General features: G+C 36.7%; 1 protein-coding gene across 1 annotated transcript in view; it reads right to left on the minus strand.

Moving 5' to 3' along the window:
• Positions 1-18,815, minus strand: part of Dcbld2 (discoidin, CUB and LCCL domain containing 2) — a 52,314-nt gene that overhangs the window by 30,460 nt on the left and 3,039 nt on the right. Inside the window, exons 2-3 of the mRNA XM_013024183.1 lie at positions 9,262-9,489; positions 2,098-2,235 (exon numbers count right to left, since the gene is read on the minus strand). Of these exons, the coding sequence (XP_012879637.1) occupies positions 2,098-2,235; positions 9,262-9,489 (366 nt within the window). The remainder of the gene's footprint in view (positions 1-2,097; positions 2,236-9,261; positions 9,490-18,815) is intronic.

Below are 18,815 nucleotides of genomic sequence, written 5' to 3' on the forward strand. Positions count from 1 at the left end.
ATTACTATCAAGAAATTCCTAAAGTAGATTATTTCCAAAATTCTTGGAAGCTAAATTTGGCAGAGACAAATTTAACCATAGAGATTCCATTTCCTGAGATCACTGTCAATCTCTCAAGTAACTTTAGCGCAAGATACCTATGTTTCTGTGGATCAAATGCTCACAATTTAAATAGCTAATGTAAAAAATCTTTCTAAAAACATGGAAGACGTTATTTTCAGAAACTTTCAATTTAATAACTAATGAGCAAATGGGGAGATATATACAAAAATAAATATTTAATCTGATATTAAGCCAAGAGATTAGGAAGCAAAACACTGTTTGAAGTGTGTGGGGTGGAGGAGCAGGGAGAATTGCCTGAATATTTAGTGGTGGGTGGAAAAATGCATCACCGCTGTACCTGCTATGTTTTGTAACCACAGACACTATGCAGACATGGTATTATTTAGTCCTCCCTCCTCAGAAGTGAGCTGAGAGGCTAGAAGTTATCAGGCTAGCATGTGGTAAACATAGGACTTACATTACTGCTGTTGCTTACAGGCAAAGTCTCACTATCTAGCCTAGACTCCTTGAATGTGCAATCCTCTCTGTTTCTCCAGTACTGATATTATAGGTGTGTGTCACCATGCCTGGTCACCTAGTTTGTGATGGGCTACTGGATGCCCTTTCTACATCACACTGTCTTAAGTTTTTCTGCTCTGTCAAAGGATTCATGGCTGGGTGCTGGTGGCTCTCAGCTATAATCCTAGCTACTTGGGAGGTTGAGATCTGAACATTGCAGTTTAAAGGCTACCTGGGCAGGAAAGTCTGTGAAATTCTTATTTCCAATTAGTCACCAAAACAGCAGAAGTGGGACTGTAGCTTAAAGTAGTAGAATGCTATCTGTGAGCAAAAAAGCTCAGGGATAGGTCCAAGCCCTGAGTTCAAGCCCCAGGACCAGAACAATAACAAAAAAAGAAAAGCATGAATTGCTCATTAAAGTATGCACTAAGCATAATGCTTTTAACACTTTATGTTCTGTTATTTCATCCAAATGAGACTTTTTTGTTTTTTTGTACTCGCCAGTAACACCAAAAGTGGCACTGATTTGAATTCAATCCCTTGTGTTTGTCAGGGAGGCTTTCTGCCACTTACACTTCAAATCCAGACCTTTTGCTTTAGTTATTTTTCAGATAGGATCTCATGCTTTGCCCCAAGCAGAGTTGGCCTTTGTTCTCAATCCTCTACCTATCACGTTCCACAAAGCTGGAATTGCTGACATATACTAACATGTCTAAATTACTAAAATGAATCTTTAGCCAGGCGCTGGTGGCTCACACCTATCATCCTAGCTACTCAGGAAGACAAAATCTGAGGATCTCCATTCGAAGCCAGCCCAGGCAGGAAAGTCCATGAGACTCTTACCTCCAAGTAACTACCAGAAAACAGGAAGTGGAGCTGTGGCTCATAGTGGCAGAGTGCTAGCTTTGAGGAAAAGAGCTCAAGGACAGTACATAGACCCTGAGTTCAAACCCCATGACCAATAACAAAGCAAAAAATTGAATCTTGATTATTTTCTGTGTAATAGCAACAATTAATGCAGACAATATGAGTCACAGTATTCAAAACATATGAGATGAAATGCTGGTCTTACATTTTATCTTAATTTTCTACCTCCTTCAAATTAAATTTTAACAGTTCAAAAAATATTTCTTGCTTATTTTGTACTGTCTCATCTTTCTGCAGGGACTCCTGAGGTATGAGGACTTCATTTTATTTTTTCCATAAAGATAATCTGATCTTTAACATTAACTGTGAAAGGGGAAACTGAGAATAAAACTCTAAACAGATATGATATAACTCAGTATTTCACCAAGTTAAAAAAGGTATCTTATAAAAGTAAAAAATGAGTATTTGCACTACTAAGTATATTTTATGTAAAAGTATGATTAAATTTGGAATTCTGAAACTGATCTACATTCTGTCAACTTTGTGTATTAATTGTAACTGTTTAGTTGTTCTACTCCAATCTCAGATAAGACGTACTTGAAACTACATCTCACTTTTATTGTCAGCATTTACAAAATGTGGAAGCTATTACATAATGATGAAAATTACCTTGCTTATTTGTAATTGAATATGAAGCCAAAAATCCTCTTCCAGAAACATGAATTCCACTCATGAACAGCACTGTAATTTCATGGCTTTTTGACTCAATCGAATGGTTCATATGCAATGCCAGACCACAGTATTTGCCTAGGAATGAAAGAAAAGCATTTAACTCGTCTGACTCTCATTAAGTCAAGAGTGTTTTCAATGTACATAACAGAACCACCTATTCTAACAAACTAGATATTAAGATTAGTAAAAATAATTAGTATGATATTTAATCATTAAAAATCCTATTTTTCCTAGAGAAAAAAAATGCCAAGTGAAAGTGTTTAAAAGACTCAAAAGAAAATATGGTACAGGTATGACTTGTAAAGAGTCAAATTTCTATATCAACATGTGTACTCTTTAAAGCAATAATGAACAATTTGATCAATGAACAACATGCTCCTATATTCTTGGTCTCAGGGTAACTCAAACTTTTTTGGTCCTACACTATTTTCTTTCTGAAGATTCAAGACTCCTTCCTGTTCAGCCTTCTTAGATCAGACCTACTTCCATGGCTTTAATGACAGCCCAACAATACACAAACACTTCTACCCACAGCCACAGCCTTGTCCCTGAATTTCAGGTACATACACACACACACACACACCCCTACCTGCCTAACTTCTAATGTTCAATGCATAACAAAAATGTAAAAAAGGGGCCAGGAAGGTAGCTCAGTGGTAGAGTGCTTGACTTGCATGCATGAGGCCCTGGGTTCGATTCCTTAGCACACATAAGCAGAAAAAGCTGGAAGTGGAACTTTGGCTCAAGAGGTACAGCGCTAGCCTTGAGCTAAAGAGCTGAGAGACAGTGCCCAGGCCCAGAGTTCAGGCCCATGACCAATAAAAAAAGTAAAAAACAAACAAACAAACATATCTTCAGTACTATTCCAAGTAGAATAGTAAAAAGAGAAGAATTATGTATTTAAAATGGGATTTCCTTACATAGTAACTTGTCTAAAAGAATAAAAAGTTCCAAAACTCATTTGAGCCATTAGAACATCACTTGAATAAGAGCAATGTGAAAAAGTGATAACATTCATTATCAGGAAATTAAGCATTACAATTACAGAGACTATACCACATACCCAAGAGAGTGGCTGTAGTCAAAAAGACTAACCAAACATCAAGCTTCAGGGAGCACGTAGAGAAATTAGACCCATTATATACGAATGGAATGATACACAACGTAGTCTTTTCAGTCTTTCTAAAATGGTTTGTCAGGCTTCAGGGTCTCTCCATCTTTCCCTCTTCCTCCCGCACCCTCCCACTCCCGTCTCCCAGAATTGGGGCTGGAACTCAGGGTTTCACACTCTTACACTGCTTTTGCCATTTACAGCTGGCATTCTAGCGCTCTCCCCATGCCTCCAGTTTTGGCTTTTTTCTAGTTTTCTGAAGATAAGAATCTCATAGATTTGTCTGTCTAGGCTGGCTAGAAACCCTAAACTAGTGACAAGTGTCCTTCCTTTAATATAATCCAGGTGAGCTGCCCAAATTACTAGGTCTGATATGTTCATGCCTGGTGTTTCTGACATGCTTTGATATTTTTGCCAATGTAATGTTCATTAGCACCAATAAGTCATTTACCATTTTGTGCTTCAGGTTATATGGACAGAGGGTAGTTGATGTAAAGTCATTCTGATTGGGCATTTGTGGCTTAGGTTCAAAACTAGTGCTTTACAGAATGATGTGGTTAAAGCTCAGCGGAGCCTAAAAGCTGTGTTCTCCTCATCCTAGAGTAATCCAGAGCAGGCACAGGGCAGCCTGTTCTCTTCAGTGATTCCACAAGAGTACTACCAACTGATACTTCAATGTAAGAGACACACCAGTTTTACCATACCTATACCAATGTAACATATTAGAATTTTAAAACTTTTCATTACTACAATTCAGGGAGAAAATATATCACGTTTGCGTTGATTTGCTTGTAAGAATAGTTTCCTCCTGTGATACTTCTTTTCAGAACTGCAGCTTAGACAGTAGATCAGAAGTATACTATTCATGATAGTGATTCCAAGGACTAAAAAATTAATAGTATTTTTCCCTGTCAAGTTTTCTAAGCAAATTGTCCTTTTCTCATTAAACTTCTGCTTTAAGGAGAACTTAAAAAGTCAGCTATGGCTGGGTGTGGTAGCACACCTCTGTAATCCCAACTACTCAAGAAGCACAGATTGGGATGCTCACAGTTCAAGGCCAGTTTGTATGTGCACGTGCACACACAATCACTAGTGGGGCCTTGTTCAAAGAACAAGACAATTGGTACATGTCTGTAAATTACAGCTATGTGGAAGGCTATGTTTGAGAATTGAGATGTAGCCCAGCTTAGGCAAAAACTGAGAGACTGTATCTTAAATAAACTAGAGGAAAAAAGAGCTGAGGGCATGGCTCAAGGAGTCACCAGAAAAATCGAGGTGTGGAGGTTGGAGGGTGTGGGTAGTTATCTTCTGGAAAGCCAGCACACTTCTGGAAAGAAGGCAGATTCGTCTTCCATTTCTATTTCTTTTCTTTTGAAAAGGTGATGACTCAAGGCCCTGGCTCTTACTAAGTTGGCAGCTTCTTTCAGGATGGCTAGTAGTTTCTCATTCCAAGTATGCTAATGTAAAAATGCAATGAGTCATAATGTGTTGACTTCAGCAAAACCAGACTTACTGAAAGCATCACAGGTGAGACACACATAGCATACGTCTTTCAATAACTTTCTAGAAAAATAAGCTTTTCACCACTGAGGAGACATCAAAATCTATTTCCTAAGAAGGAATTCTTGAATGGCACAGCATTGCATAGAAAAGTGTTCATCCAGTGAAGTTTTCAATTCCTCCACGATCTGTCCCAAAACATTCAACCTTTTGAAGGAACGCCACTTTTTACGGATAACGCCTGTCTAAGAAATATGAGGCCCCGAGTTTAAACCCAGTACCACAATAGCAACTAAAAAGAATGGACAGAGTGGACCAAGAGGTACATGAAAAAAAGGTTATTCAACATCACTAAACATCAAGGAAATGCTAATAAAAAACCACAATGAAGCTAGGTGCCTGTGACACACTTTAGTTCTAACTACTAGGAAGCCTGAGACTGCAGGACTGTAGTACAGATCAGCTCAGGCAGGAAAATTCACAAGCACCAACAGATATAGGGCACAGTGATACAGCCATAAGATAAGAAGACTAAAAGAGGCAACTGAGACCCAGGAGTGTGTCTGGGCAGGAAGTGAGATCTTAAATAAAAAATAACTGGTACAGAAAAAGTACTAGCAGTATGGCTCAGATGTAGGCTGTTTACCTAATAACCACAAAGCCTTGAGTTCAAATCCCAGTACCATATCAGCTCACATATGTTAGAATGACTGCTATCAAAAACAGGAGAGATAGTAAGTGCTGGAAAAAAAAGACGAAGAAATGGGAACCCCAAACACTACTGAGGGGATACAGTACAGCCAGTATGGAGCTTCAAAACTTAAAGCTAGAACTACTATATAATCTAGTAATCTCACTAGTGGATATCTATATAAAGGATATGTAGTGTGCCAAAGAGACATCTGCACTCACATGTTCATTACAGCAATAGTCACAACACCCAAGATATGGAAACAATCCAAGTATTCATTATTTATCATATATAGGACATTCACACATGCACATAAAAGGTCATATATTAACATTACAAAGAAAGCATGGATAAATTCCATAAACTGGAAGTATTACAATCAACATTCTCTAACTCAAAAAACTTAAGTATTTTCAATACCAAAATAAAATCCTTCCAAGTGTAAATAAATCTACTAAACAGTTATTAGGCAAAAGAGATAGCTAAACCAAATTATAGATTCCTAAAAAAATTGACAACTGCCATATTACTACATCAGTGCAATAATGTATTAATACAATGTAATAATATAACGTATTAATATAACACACAAATTCACTAATGTAATAAGATATTAACATTAATATGTTAATGTATTAATATGTCAACTAATATGTCAACAATTAATTATTGATATACGTCATTCTCTGGGATACATATCTTAAAAATTTAATCAGTAAAAACAGTGATATTGACAAAAATGAAAGTGAGCAACAAAGCCCACAAAAAAACACAGTGGAGAAAATCTGGAAAATAGAAACAAATGAAAATGTCAAGAATAGAAAGTAGATCTAATAAATCAAAATTTGTGTTTTGAACATGTTTTAATACGAAATAAGCAAATCACTACCTAATTTGACAAGGAAATAAAGAGAGAAATGCACAAATATACAAGACGGGCAAGAAACTATGCCACCAAAAAGGTATCAGGCCTAGATAGTTACACAAAACAAACTTTCAAACAACAGATGGTTCAAATGCTCTACAAATTTCACCAGAACCTCAGAAGGAAGGAAAACTTAGTAACAGTCTTATTTGTATTTGTAACATCAATAATTAAAACTTATAGATAGTGTAAACTAAATTATAACCCAAATAAATTAGGGAGGTAAATAAAATTAAATGAGGTTATAAAAGTGGGGCCCTTCATTTTTGGAGTATTTCTCAATTATATCCACAAGGGAAATGATGCTAATAAATGTGTATAGACCAATGTGAAAAGCTGTCAAAATGGAGACAAAAAATAACTGTAAAATTAATATATATGTATTTGTAGGTGTAATAATAAACACCTTTATAGTTTAATTTTTACCTTTAGAGACCAACTGTCTCAGAAATCAGAAATTAATCAGCAATATGATTCAAGTTTATTATATGCACATATGGAAATATCTCAATAAAACTCCCACAATGTACAATTAACATGTGCTAAAAGTATATATAATGAACCATCATAAAAGAAAAGATAAAAAGCTAGATAAAAAGCTTAATGGAGGGGCTGGGAAGTTGGCTCAGTGGTAGAGCGCTTGCCTTGCATGCATGAGGCCCTGGGTTCGATTCCTCAGCACCACATAAGCAAAAAGAAAAAAGCCAGAAGTGGTGCTGTGGCTCAAGTGGTAGAGCGCTAGCCTCGAGCTGAAGAGCTGAGGGACAGCGCCCAGGCCCAGAGTTCAGGCCCCACGACCGAACCCCCCCAAAAAAAGCTTAATGGAATTTTCTAATCTAATATAATCCATCTAAAAAATGAATTAGAACATACAGCCATCTTAATACCATCATAAAAGTTATTTCATGAAGAGTCTATACAATTTACCAATTCAGAGAAGAGTTACCTAAAGTCACAAGAAAATCATGTTATTAAATAATGTAACACCCTATCCTTTCCTAAAAGAATACAAAATATTCATTAACTGTCAAATAAACCAAAATTGCCTTCTCAATTAAAATACATCCTATTTAAGTGATGATTTTAAATAGTTCTGAAGGAACCATTCTTTTATTTCTTTTCCTTTTAGTTGTGAGTCCATAATACCATCTCTCAGGGTTAAAACTCTAAAATTAACAGTTATGTTTAAAAAAAAAAAAACCCTGATACCAAAATAGGAACTATTACTACAGGGAAATAAAGCTCATCTGTTCCTGCCTCTGTTGTAAAGGAAAAGTGAGGAAAGATGAGAAAGGAAGGACTCAGCCCCATCAGTAGTAGAGTGCTCAAGTCTACCATGTATGTTTCTTCCTGTTATACTTTGCAAAATGGTAAACAGCTATCCTTGAATAATTTTTCTTTCTCTGTCACATGTGACAGGCAACTTTTGCTTCCTTCCACTACCAAAAACAGCACCAAAATAGTGCAGTTAGGTGGGGGAGTGAGGGAGAGCATCAAGCCCAAAAGGATTTTCCATTCACCCCCTTTGATCTCTATAGAGTTTTGTACTCCCTTGTGTGAAGAGACAAGGAAAAATAAAAATAAAGGAAATAAGGGAGAATGGATACTCATTAAATACTTATCAACAGGCCAAACATTAAAAAAAAACATGATTTCATGACTGATACCTGGGCATCTTTGGGTAACTTATGTAAGGGAATGTCAGCAAGAATTCCAGCAGGTGACTAGACTCAGAAGGCAATTTTAACACCTGTTTCCCATGTCACTTTTTCTCTCTAACATGTTATCACTATTTGTTGCCCAAATACATAATTCTTGTTTTCTATTTTTAAAAAATTACTTTGAGAATTTTATGAAATACACTAAAACAGAAGTATAACAACTTCCATGAATCCATTGGGCTGCTTCACCAATAGCCTAGCACTGTTTCTCTTACCTACTCCATTACCGTCTTTTACCCTGAAATAATTAAAACTACATCCTACATATTTCAAGTGGACTTTGGAATGTACCTAATAAAATTATAACTAAAATTATAATATCACATTTTAAATATTTTATTATTACAGATTCCTCTAAAATCCTATTACCATTTATTACTCCTAAAACAACGCCGATAATCTTTTTTAAAGTATCTAAATAACTGAAATATCTAAGAGTTCTTTTAGTCTCTTGGCTGGAATCGAGACTCAAAGATGCCAGGCACTAGTGGTTCATGCCTGTGATGCTAGCTTCTTGAAAGACTGAGATGATTATGGATAGAGGCCAGCCTGGGCACAAAAGTTCACCACACCCGTTTGGGTATGGTGGCACATGGCTATGTGAGAGGCTAATTGGGGAGGACAGGAGTCCCAGGCAGTCTGGGCACAAAAGTCCAAGAGACTCCACCTCAGTAGAAGACATTGGGCATGGTGGCACACAACTGTCATCCTAGCAACTATGGGAGGAATATCCAGGAGTATCTATGAAGGAAGCAAGACCCTATCTTAAAAATGACCAGCAGAGAAAAAGGGCTGGAGACATAAAACAGTGGAGAGCACCTGTATAGGTAAGTACAAGGCCCTGAGGTCAAACCCCAGTCCTGTAAAAGATTCAAATAAGAACTACACATTTAGAGAATGAGTTGCAATATACACAGTTCTTCCCATAATTTTTTAAAGTTATTTTGAAGAAAGAAGGACATTTTTCCATACAATGTTTTCCATATTTTTATAGTCTTCATGTCTCCTTCAGCAGAAGAGCTGAGCAAGAGTGCCAAGCCCCTGATTTCAGGCCCTGGTACCAGAACAACAGAACAAAACCAAACAGCTTTAGTTTCAGAACCTGAGGCAACAAAATAGTATTGCATATACATTTAAGAAAATATCCTCCTACCTATTTCTGTTCTGCTCATTCCAATTCCGTTATAAATTCTCAAGTAATTAAAGTGGCAAGAATCAGAGTCTTCAATGTCAAAGTCACCAAACTTGATACGAATTCTTTCTGTCAACTTTACACGGATCTCCCATTCACAAACAGAGCTGTTGGGGTAGGTCTGTGGGTAGTTTTTAGATGAAAGGGTTCCACTTTCAGAGCCTAGCACAGTATATCCACATCCATCACCTTTAAAAGAAAACACATACACTGTTTTTAATCTTAAACTTTGTGAAGATTTAAAATTATGCAGGAAAGCAAATACTTTATTCTACCAATAGTTTATATGTGATAAAACAACTGACATGGTTCTTATAATACTTAAAGCAAAGAGCAAAAAGGTCAAAACAATCATGATTACCTAGGTAATTTATAAATTCAAGGGACTTTTCAATCTGAACAAAAATGAGCACAATTTTGCAATAAATAATAAACATATAATAAATCTAATCTTTAAAAGAGCATCAATTTATAGTAATTGTTCAAAGTAAACACAGATCAGTTTTATCTATTTATAAACATTACGAGCTTCTACAACCTCTGTGAGAAGCGGAATGATTTCATAACATGCACTCAAGATTATGCAGATGACTTCCCACATTGCAGGCTATACCATATTCCCTTCTGAAACCATTAAAGCGCTATTTGGTGAAGTTTAAATTTTATATTCTACTGAAATATGACTGCTTGGTAGCCCTTCCAACAAAGCTTTACTTATCCCACTATAGAATTAAGAGAAAATAGTAAGTGTGATGGTTTATTAAAGACTAGGAAAAATGACTTTTATGTCTTAGTGGCATTATTTGTTTCAGAAATTCTTTAGCAACTGAATATAAAGAATTAGGTACTTTTGTATATTATCTGCAAAGTTGAAATATTTGCACCTTTCTGTTTACTGCAAGCTTATTTTTAACTGACTATCCAGAAAGAGGCATTAATCAAATGTTTAGTTAGTAAGTTTAGGCTGCCACTTCAATTGTACTGTTTAGCATTCAGTAACAATGGAATTCAAATGAATCCAACAGGATGATAAATGTATCCTTTTAAAATGACATCTTCTTTCAAATACTTACTCAAGGTCACCTTTGGAACAGTATCATTCTTGTACAAAAAGTTGTACTGAAAGGGACAATACTGGGTTTTAGCCTCACTAAAGATATAGCTCAAGAGAATTTCCAATATCTTCCACAAAGAGACAACTCTGTGCCTAAATTCTCATGACTTTAAAGTCTTACCTTCTGCAAAAAGTTTATCTTCCAGTCCCTATTGGTATTCCTCTTTCTACTTTATTTATTTTAATTATGTTTTTACTTTTTAAAGTGAACACTCAAAATCTGGCTTTCAAAATATAATATAACCACACTTACAAAGCTTAGCTTTTAGTGGACAGTAAATTTTAGCTATTTCTATACATACCAACTTTCATTTCACACACAAAAACTAGACATAGCAGCTATGCTCTCAAAATATATCAAGGAAGAACAATATAAATGTGAGGTTCTAGGCAATATATTCCCTGGTCTTTTGCAACTACAAAACTTAGGATATTATACAACCTGAAAAATCTCCTGCAAATTTCCACTGTACTACCGTGAAAAATGTTTTGAATATCTCTGCTGGATATCATCTAAATTAAAAACAGGGCTATAAAAACCCCACTGTGAAAATAAATGAGTTGAAATATAAATAACTTTTGAATAAATCATTAACATTTTTCCTAAGAGAAGAAAACAGCTATCCTAAGACAGAGTTTCTCACATTATGAAACTAGCCTAAAATGTTCTCTTACTATTCAGAAGATAAAAATGGTGCTTCATGGAAGTGTTTCAATCTTTAAAAAACAAAACAAAACACTGGGGGGCTGGGAAGGTGGCTCAGCGGTAGAGCACTTGCCTTGCATGCATGAGGCCCTGAGTTCAATTCCTCAGCACCACATAAGCAAAAAGAAAAAAGCCGGAAGTGGCGCTGTGGCTCAAGTGGTACAGCACTAGCTTTGAGCTGAAGAGCTGAGGGACAGCGCCCAGTCCCAGAGTTCAGGCCACACGACCAATCCCGTCCCTCCTCCCTCCCTCCCCCCCCGCAAAAAAAAACCACTGGATAAATAAAAATACTCAAAATATGAATGTTTTCTTTAATAAACAAGCTATGGCAGTGATTCAAGTGAAGCATTCATGGGATTCACAAAGTCCAGAAATACCTATCAAGAGCTCAATCTCTGACTTGGTAATGGCAAATGGTTTCATTTTTTATAGGCTACTATTCATTCAAAGATTGTCATTGTAAAATGAGCTTTACAAAAAACAAAACAGTAAAAGCAGTATTTGGAATAATTTTTAGATGTCCTATCCTCCTGTTTACTTTTCAATAAGTGAAGTGTTTCTTGTTTTTTCTATCATAAAGCATGATTTCTATAACAACAAAATAAATACTAACTAATGAAAAACAGAGACTTTTTTGCATGTGTGTTGATGAGAAAAGAAAACAGCTCTGATAGAGATGTCCTTTTCAGAGTCTTCTGTAGGGAGAGTGAGGGTATAAAAGATTACTTAACAAGTAATGTGCCAGGAATGCTCTAAAATATGTGATGGAGTTCAACACTTCATCTTCTTGCAAGATGAGAAAACAAAGTTGTAAGTAACTATGCCAGTCTTTTAGAATGAATAACAAATGTTTCATTTCTCAAAGAAATTAGGTAAGTTTAACATGACTACATAAACAGCTAAACTTTCATCTATTGTTACAGAGCACGGGTTAAAATACTCCTGCTGTAAAGACAAAGCTGGGCACAGTACACATATTCAGCAGGCCAGCAGCTTCATGTGTTCTCCTCCTGTTATTTCAAAGAAGGAAGGGCGTTTTACATGGCAAACTCACTAAATGATTTTATGAATGACATGTACCCTTGTAGTTTGAAAAACAAACCACTGTATTCAACACTCAGAAGTTCTAAGGTTGGATTCTCAAATCAAAGAAAGTCCTTGTCCTCATTTTCACTTCCTAAGTAGCTATATATTCCCAGGTGATTTGGACAGTTCTTAAAACTAAAGACTTTCCATGGAGAATATCTGAAATATGATGAAACATTCAAAAGTAAAACTAAAGCATGGAAAATATTCTTTATCAATGATTCATCTAAGACACTTGGAGCAGTGGTTCTTACAACCGAGGCAGCGGCTCCCATAGAGGCCATTCTTCCTGCCAAGTCGGTTACCTGGAGTCAGGGCTGTCACTCATTGTCTTCTAGAGCTAGCAGCCTGAAATGCTACTAAAATATCTTATAATCAACACTATTGAAAAAACACCCCTAAATGTGAATGGAGCTGAGGTTGTGAAGTATTGATTTAGGGCCAAGGCTAAGAAATCTTAGATGTAAGATTTTCTCTAGCTCTTGGCAGGTTTTCATACCCAAAGGGAAATGCTGTTGTACTCACTAAAAGTACAATTCAGGGAATCATATTCTCTCAAAGGCCATCAATTATGCTAACGAGTTTTATGTTCCACTTAGCAATCTTTGAAACATGGGGAATGCTTCATTTTTCTTTAAAGAAAAAAGTATGTATTGGTCTTAAGAGCTAAGATTATTTTACCTGACTGAAGAGTTTTTAACATTACAGGTAAAGGTTATCAATAAGGTCAAGAATAATTATGCCCAAATTTTCTGATTAGCATTCTACACTGGGAAGAACCATGTTTGTGACCAGGCTACACTACCTACTATCATTCGTTCACAAGGCAGAACTGACAAACTACTGGGAGAGAAAGTTCCCAAAAAGGATGTATTATCAGTCCAGTCTATACACTTACCAACCTTTCTTTCTCCTCTATCATCACCACTATCACTGTTAACATGTTTTCCTTCTCTCATAAAGGGGGAAAACCCTTCCATGTCATTGTTTTAGCTTAAATTTAATTTCAGTGGGGAAAAAAAACCTGCTGGAATGTGATCTTATGGTTTGTTTGGCTCTAGATTTATCTATCTGGAGAATTACTCACAGAACATGTGTCCACTTTCACTAAAGAGTACAAGGTCAGATGTGTATGTGTTAAGCCACATAGAAATTCTGATATTATTCCAAGAAGAGAAGTGATTTCTTTTCACTACTTATCTCTAGAGAAAACAGAAAGAGCATTAAACATATTGAAATGACAATGAAATAAAGCAAGTAGGAACACAAGCTTATTCTAGGCTATTCTACTTAAAACTTCAAGCATGTTATTTATTATTTATTTACATAGTTATTATTTTTGTCAGTCAGGGGGCTTGCACTCATGGCCTGGGCAGGGTCTCTGAGCTTTTTTCACTACCACTTTGAGCCACAGCATCACTTCCAGTTTTCTGGTGATCATTTGGAGATAAGAGTCTCATGGACTTTCCTGCCCCGGCTGGCTTTGAAGTGTGATCTTCAGATCTCAGCCTACTGAGTAGGGTAGGACTACAGGCATGAGCCACTAGTGCCCATCCTCCAAGGTAAGTATGCACTCCCCAGTGATTACATGTATACTTCAACCTGAGCTTATGTCATATTACTAACAAATAATATTCATTACTAAACTTAAATAATATGAAGTCTATGATTCCAGAACTGTTTCCTATAATTACAGCAAATACAAATGCAGGAAAGTTTCACAAGTATGCCAAAACTAGACAGCATGCTAATTATAATGTTTCATTATAATAAATTATGAAAAATTTACACTTTTCCAGGAAACTCTCAAAGATTTTGATTTTGTTCACTGTGAATTGATGAATCTGATCATATTTTCTCTAAGTGTCTTGTCTGTGAAACTTCATAATAAAATGAAAAAAAAATAGGCACCAGTGGCTCACACCTTAGCTGCTCAGGAGGCTAAGATCTGAGAATCACGGTTCAAAGCCATCTGGGCAGGAAAGTCCATGAGACTCTTATCTCCAATTAACCACCAGAAAACCAGAAGTGGCACTGTGGCTCAAGTGGTAGAGCGCTTGCCTTGCATGCCTGAGGCCCTGGGTTCGATTCCTCAGTACCACATAAGCAAAAAGAAAAAAAGCCGGAAGTGTTACTGTGGCTCAAGTGGTAGAGCACTCACCCTGAGCTGAAGAGCAGAGGGACAGCGCCCAGGCCCAGAGTTCAAGCCCAAGTTGATTAAAAAAAAAAAACAAACATGGCACATTTAGGGAAGAGGAAAAAATGTTGTAAATTACAACTGTTATCTAAATGCATCAAATTTCATTTGCCTAAAAGTTTAAGTGCTTTACTCAGAACTGAATTTTTAGGGAAGTACTTTGTAAGTCCTATAACTGAGGATCCTTAAATTGCATCACTCTAATTCTCAAACATAATTTGAAGTAGTACTTCAATTCTCTTAATGTCGTGTTTGCCCCGGTAACATCCCTTGTCCTGAAATTAATATATCTACTCTAGTTTTCATTTCTTTTGAGTATGCTCACATGGCATATTTTTCTCAGTTTCTACCTATTTTTTTATTATGGCAAATATATTTAAATTTTCTTTTTAAAAATAGATCTTGGACTGGGAAGGTGGCTCAGTGGTAGAGCGCTTGCCTTGCATGCCTGAGGCCCTGGGTTCGATTCCTCAGCACCACATAAGGAAAAAGAAAAAAGCCAGAAGTGGCGCTGTGGCTCAAGTGGTAGAGTGCTACCTTGAGCTGAAGAGCTGAGGGACAGCGCCCAGGCCCAGAGTTCAGGCCCCACGACCGGACACCTCCCCCCCAAAAAAAAGAATTGTTTAAAAATTAAAAAAAAATAGATCTTATTTTCTAGAGCAGTTTCAGGTTCACAGGTTCTCCATTTTTTTCTTCCACCCTCCCCTCCCTTTCTCTTTCTTTCATTTCATTTGGTTGTACTGGGAGGTGAACTCAGGACCTTATACTCACTTGCTCACTCAGCTAACATTCTACTACCTGGGTAATATCTCCAGCCCTGATTTTTCTGGATGTTTTGGAATGGAATCTCATGAAACCCTCCGCGGATTCTAGCCTTTTGAGTAGTGAGGATTGCAGGTGCGAGCCCGCGTCACGTATTTTTATTTTTATTTTTTAGTGCTATATATAAGACAGCGATTCATTTAGATGAAAGAGGGAAAATAAGTTGCTCCATCTTCATTCTAAACCTCAAACAATCTGTGTGAATGTAATCATTTATGGAACTGAATTAGATGAAGGAATGTAAGAGATACAGATCCTCACATACATACCCATCAAGTACATCCGCAACCACCTCACCTCTATTCATTTTTATAGCCAGGCATACATTAAAAAAGAAAAAAAAGGGGCTGGAAAAGTAGCTCAGTGGTAGAGCGCTTGCCTTGTAGGCATGAAGCCCTGGGTTTGATTCCTCAGCACCACAAAACCAGAAAAAGCCGGAAGTGGTGCTGTGGCTCAGTGGTAGAGCGCTAGCCTTAAACTAAAGAGCTGAGGGACAGCACCCAGGCCCAGAGTTTAAGACCCATGACTGACAAAAAAAAAAGAAAGAAAAAAAAATTTGGTTCTTAGTGCATTCTGTTTAATTTAGAAATAAACCAAAAGAGTCATATTATGGTAAGGAAGTGATACATTAGAAAGGTTTTACAGTCAGACTTTTGAAATCCTGGGCATGGAACCACTATATTCCTATACCATCTCACCTGAATGTAGAATTAATACATCCATATCCCAAAGCAATTGTTCGGGTTTGGTAAATTATTTAAAATACAGTGGACTCTATAAATGCAACACTCCTCCTTTCAGAACAGAAGGCTTGTCTCTCTAAGTATCCTCCTTATTCTTTCTGTGGACTGCCTGCAGTTATCAACCATATCATATGACCTTGTACTCAATGATGAGTTGACTGGTCCATAGATGCATACTGTCTCACACTGGGCCAATGTGGGCTCCCAGCTCACCCGCCATTTCTACTTCTGGACTCTGCACAGTTAAGAGAGATCCCAGAATGTATCTACTGCTAGAGATGCAAGTCTCGGGCTTCCAGTAGCCATAACTTCTTCTATTCAGAGAAAGGAGGACGAACATGAAGTCCAGGTGTATTCCTGCTTTCCCCTGGGCTTAGTTTGGTCCAGCTCTACGAGGTATCTCAGAACCCTCCCAACATTTTCTCCATCTACCTTAAGCAGATTTAGCTTCCTATTCCCTATAATAAGCCTTAAAACCTGAACTTTCTTCTACCTATGAATGTTGCATATCTGGACAATAAGTTTCTAGGATACAAGCTGCAACAAGGGTATACCCAAGGGAAAGAGATAAACCATAACCTAAAATGATCTGAGATGATGGAGACCAAAGGAAGTTAAAGAAATATCGAAACTGAGGTCAATAAAAGAGGCGAAAGCAGTATTCCAGTTTGGGTGGTTTAAGAACAAATTATTTGAACCATCATGCCTCGCTGTCACTGTCTAGAAAACCTGAAGTGGTGCTGTGGCTCAAGTGGTAGAGCACTCGCCTTGAGCTGAAGAGCTGAGGGATAAGCATCCAAGCCCAGAGTTCAAGCCCCACATCCGACCAAAAAAAAACAAAAAAGAAAAAATTGGAGACTCTACCTAAAAATCACTAGCTGGTAATTTTATAATTTTTTTTAACCAATAAATCTCTAAAAAAAAAGCTATGGGATTAAAAATCTGATAATTAGTGCATATGGAATGTGTGCTATGTTTCCAATTTTTATTATTCAAAACTAATCAGAAATACAGCAGAAAAGGATGCCTTGATTTGTGCATCTGAATATGACTGAAGGAGAATGTTCTTATAGTTGTTTTCTTTTCGATTTAGAAAGTGTCTCACTACAATGTGCAGCCACACTGCTAGCCTTGATCTTGGGATCATCCTGCTTCAGAGATTGGTTGTATGATTATATGTGTGTGTGTACCAGGCTCAGTACACACTTATGTTTCACCAGAACAATAAAAGGCACGGAAACTTCTACACATAATGTTGACATTAGTAACAATTACTTCTTGCAGTTTCCATTTTTGACAACTCACAAATATCCTTCAGAACAGATTTCCCTTAGTCACAAGCCCGTCAAGGCATGATTTGACAGACTGGAAAACTTGTTTGCCATATTAGTTCCAAATATAATTATGGAACTAAAATTATTCCTTTCAAAAAAATCTTGATTTGTTTCATTGGTTTAGTTACTAAATTAGCAATTAGCAAACAAAATCAGTACCCTTGCCAACATATCATATTCCATAGGTATAAATAAGTCCCCTTAATGGTATTAAAAATTAATTTCCTGTTATTTTATAGCATTTAAATCACATTCTAGTCCCAAAGACAGACATGCTTCCATGATACAAAGGAAAGTTATCTTCTGAAACAAGTTGACCCAAACTACTAACATCATAATGTAAACTGGAAATATAACTTCAATCATAGTAGACCACAATTTCCTCTTACATTTATTACTATAGCAAATGTGCCATCAGCAGAAGTTTCACAATTTTAAGTGTTTTAGAAAGATGTATTTTTACAGAAGAAAGTTTTCAAAAGAAGAGAAAAAAATTGAAGGTGAACTTAGTATCAAATTTACAGCTAAAAAATACAGGTATAAAAGTTATATCCAGCTCAGCACCATTGGTGTCTCCTACCTATATTCCTATCTACTCAGGAGATCTGAGGATTGTGGTCTGAAGCCAGGATGGCCAGTAAAGTCTGTGACTCTTATCTCCAATTAGCCACCAAAACACCAGAAGTAGAGCTGTGGTTCAAGTGATAAAGTGCTAGCCCTAAGCACAAAAGTTTAGGGACAGTGCCAGATCAAGTTCAAGCCTCAGGACCCACACACATACACAAAAAGTTACATCTAAAATGCCAGTAGATTGAAAATGCAACCAGATATGACAAAGTAAACAGGACCCAAGAAACAAAAGACCTCTTCTTAATTTGTCATATAATTTCTGTGACCCCATATATGGTATATACATGTGCACATCTGAGGGAAGCTGGGAGGGGGCCACAGGAAAAAAAATAAAACAAAATGCCAGCAGAGTAAGATGTAGATCAACAGCAGCTATAAATTTATTAGTGAACTAAGACTGATTAAAACACATCACTGCTGTGCAAGGTTGGCAAGTTTTTAAACAATTAATTTTATTCTGAGCCAAATAAAAAGAAAAATCACTGTCAGCAGAAAAATATGCTGAGGATTTGCTATGTACAGCATTATTGGAATGAAGGTAATATAGTCCACTCTTTCAAAACAAAGCAAGAAGAACAGTTCCATCTGAGCAGATATATCAAATAAATTTCTACCTGGGCTGGCTGAGGAGAAAAAAAATTTATTCAAGAAACATTTTTTGGGGGAGTGGGGAGGCTGGGAAGGGATAGGAAGGGTAAACAAAGGAGGAGGCTGCAATGCTTGGTAAGAAATGTACGCATTATCCTGCCCATGCAATTGTAACCCCTCTGTACAGTTTGTTCACAAATAAAATAAAATAAAATTAAAAAAAAAAAAAAAAGAAAATAGAAAAAAATAGAAGTAAAATATTTTTATAGAGACATTAAAATGATGCGTCAGTCTA

The sequence above is a fragment of the Dipodomys ordii genome, unplaced genomic scaffold (genome assembly GCF_000151885.1).
Source record: "Dipodomys ordii isolate 6190 unplaced genomic scaffold, Dord_2.0 Scaffold73, whole genome shotgun sequence".
Lineage (NCBI taxonomy): Eukaryota > Metazoa > Chordata > Mammalia > Rodentia > Heteromyidae > Dipodomys > Dipodomys ordii.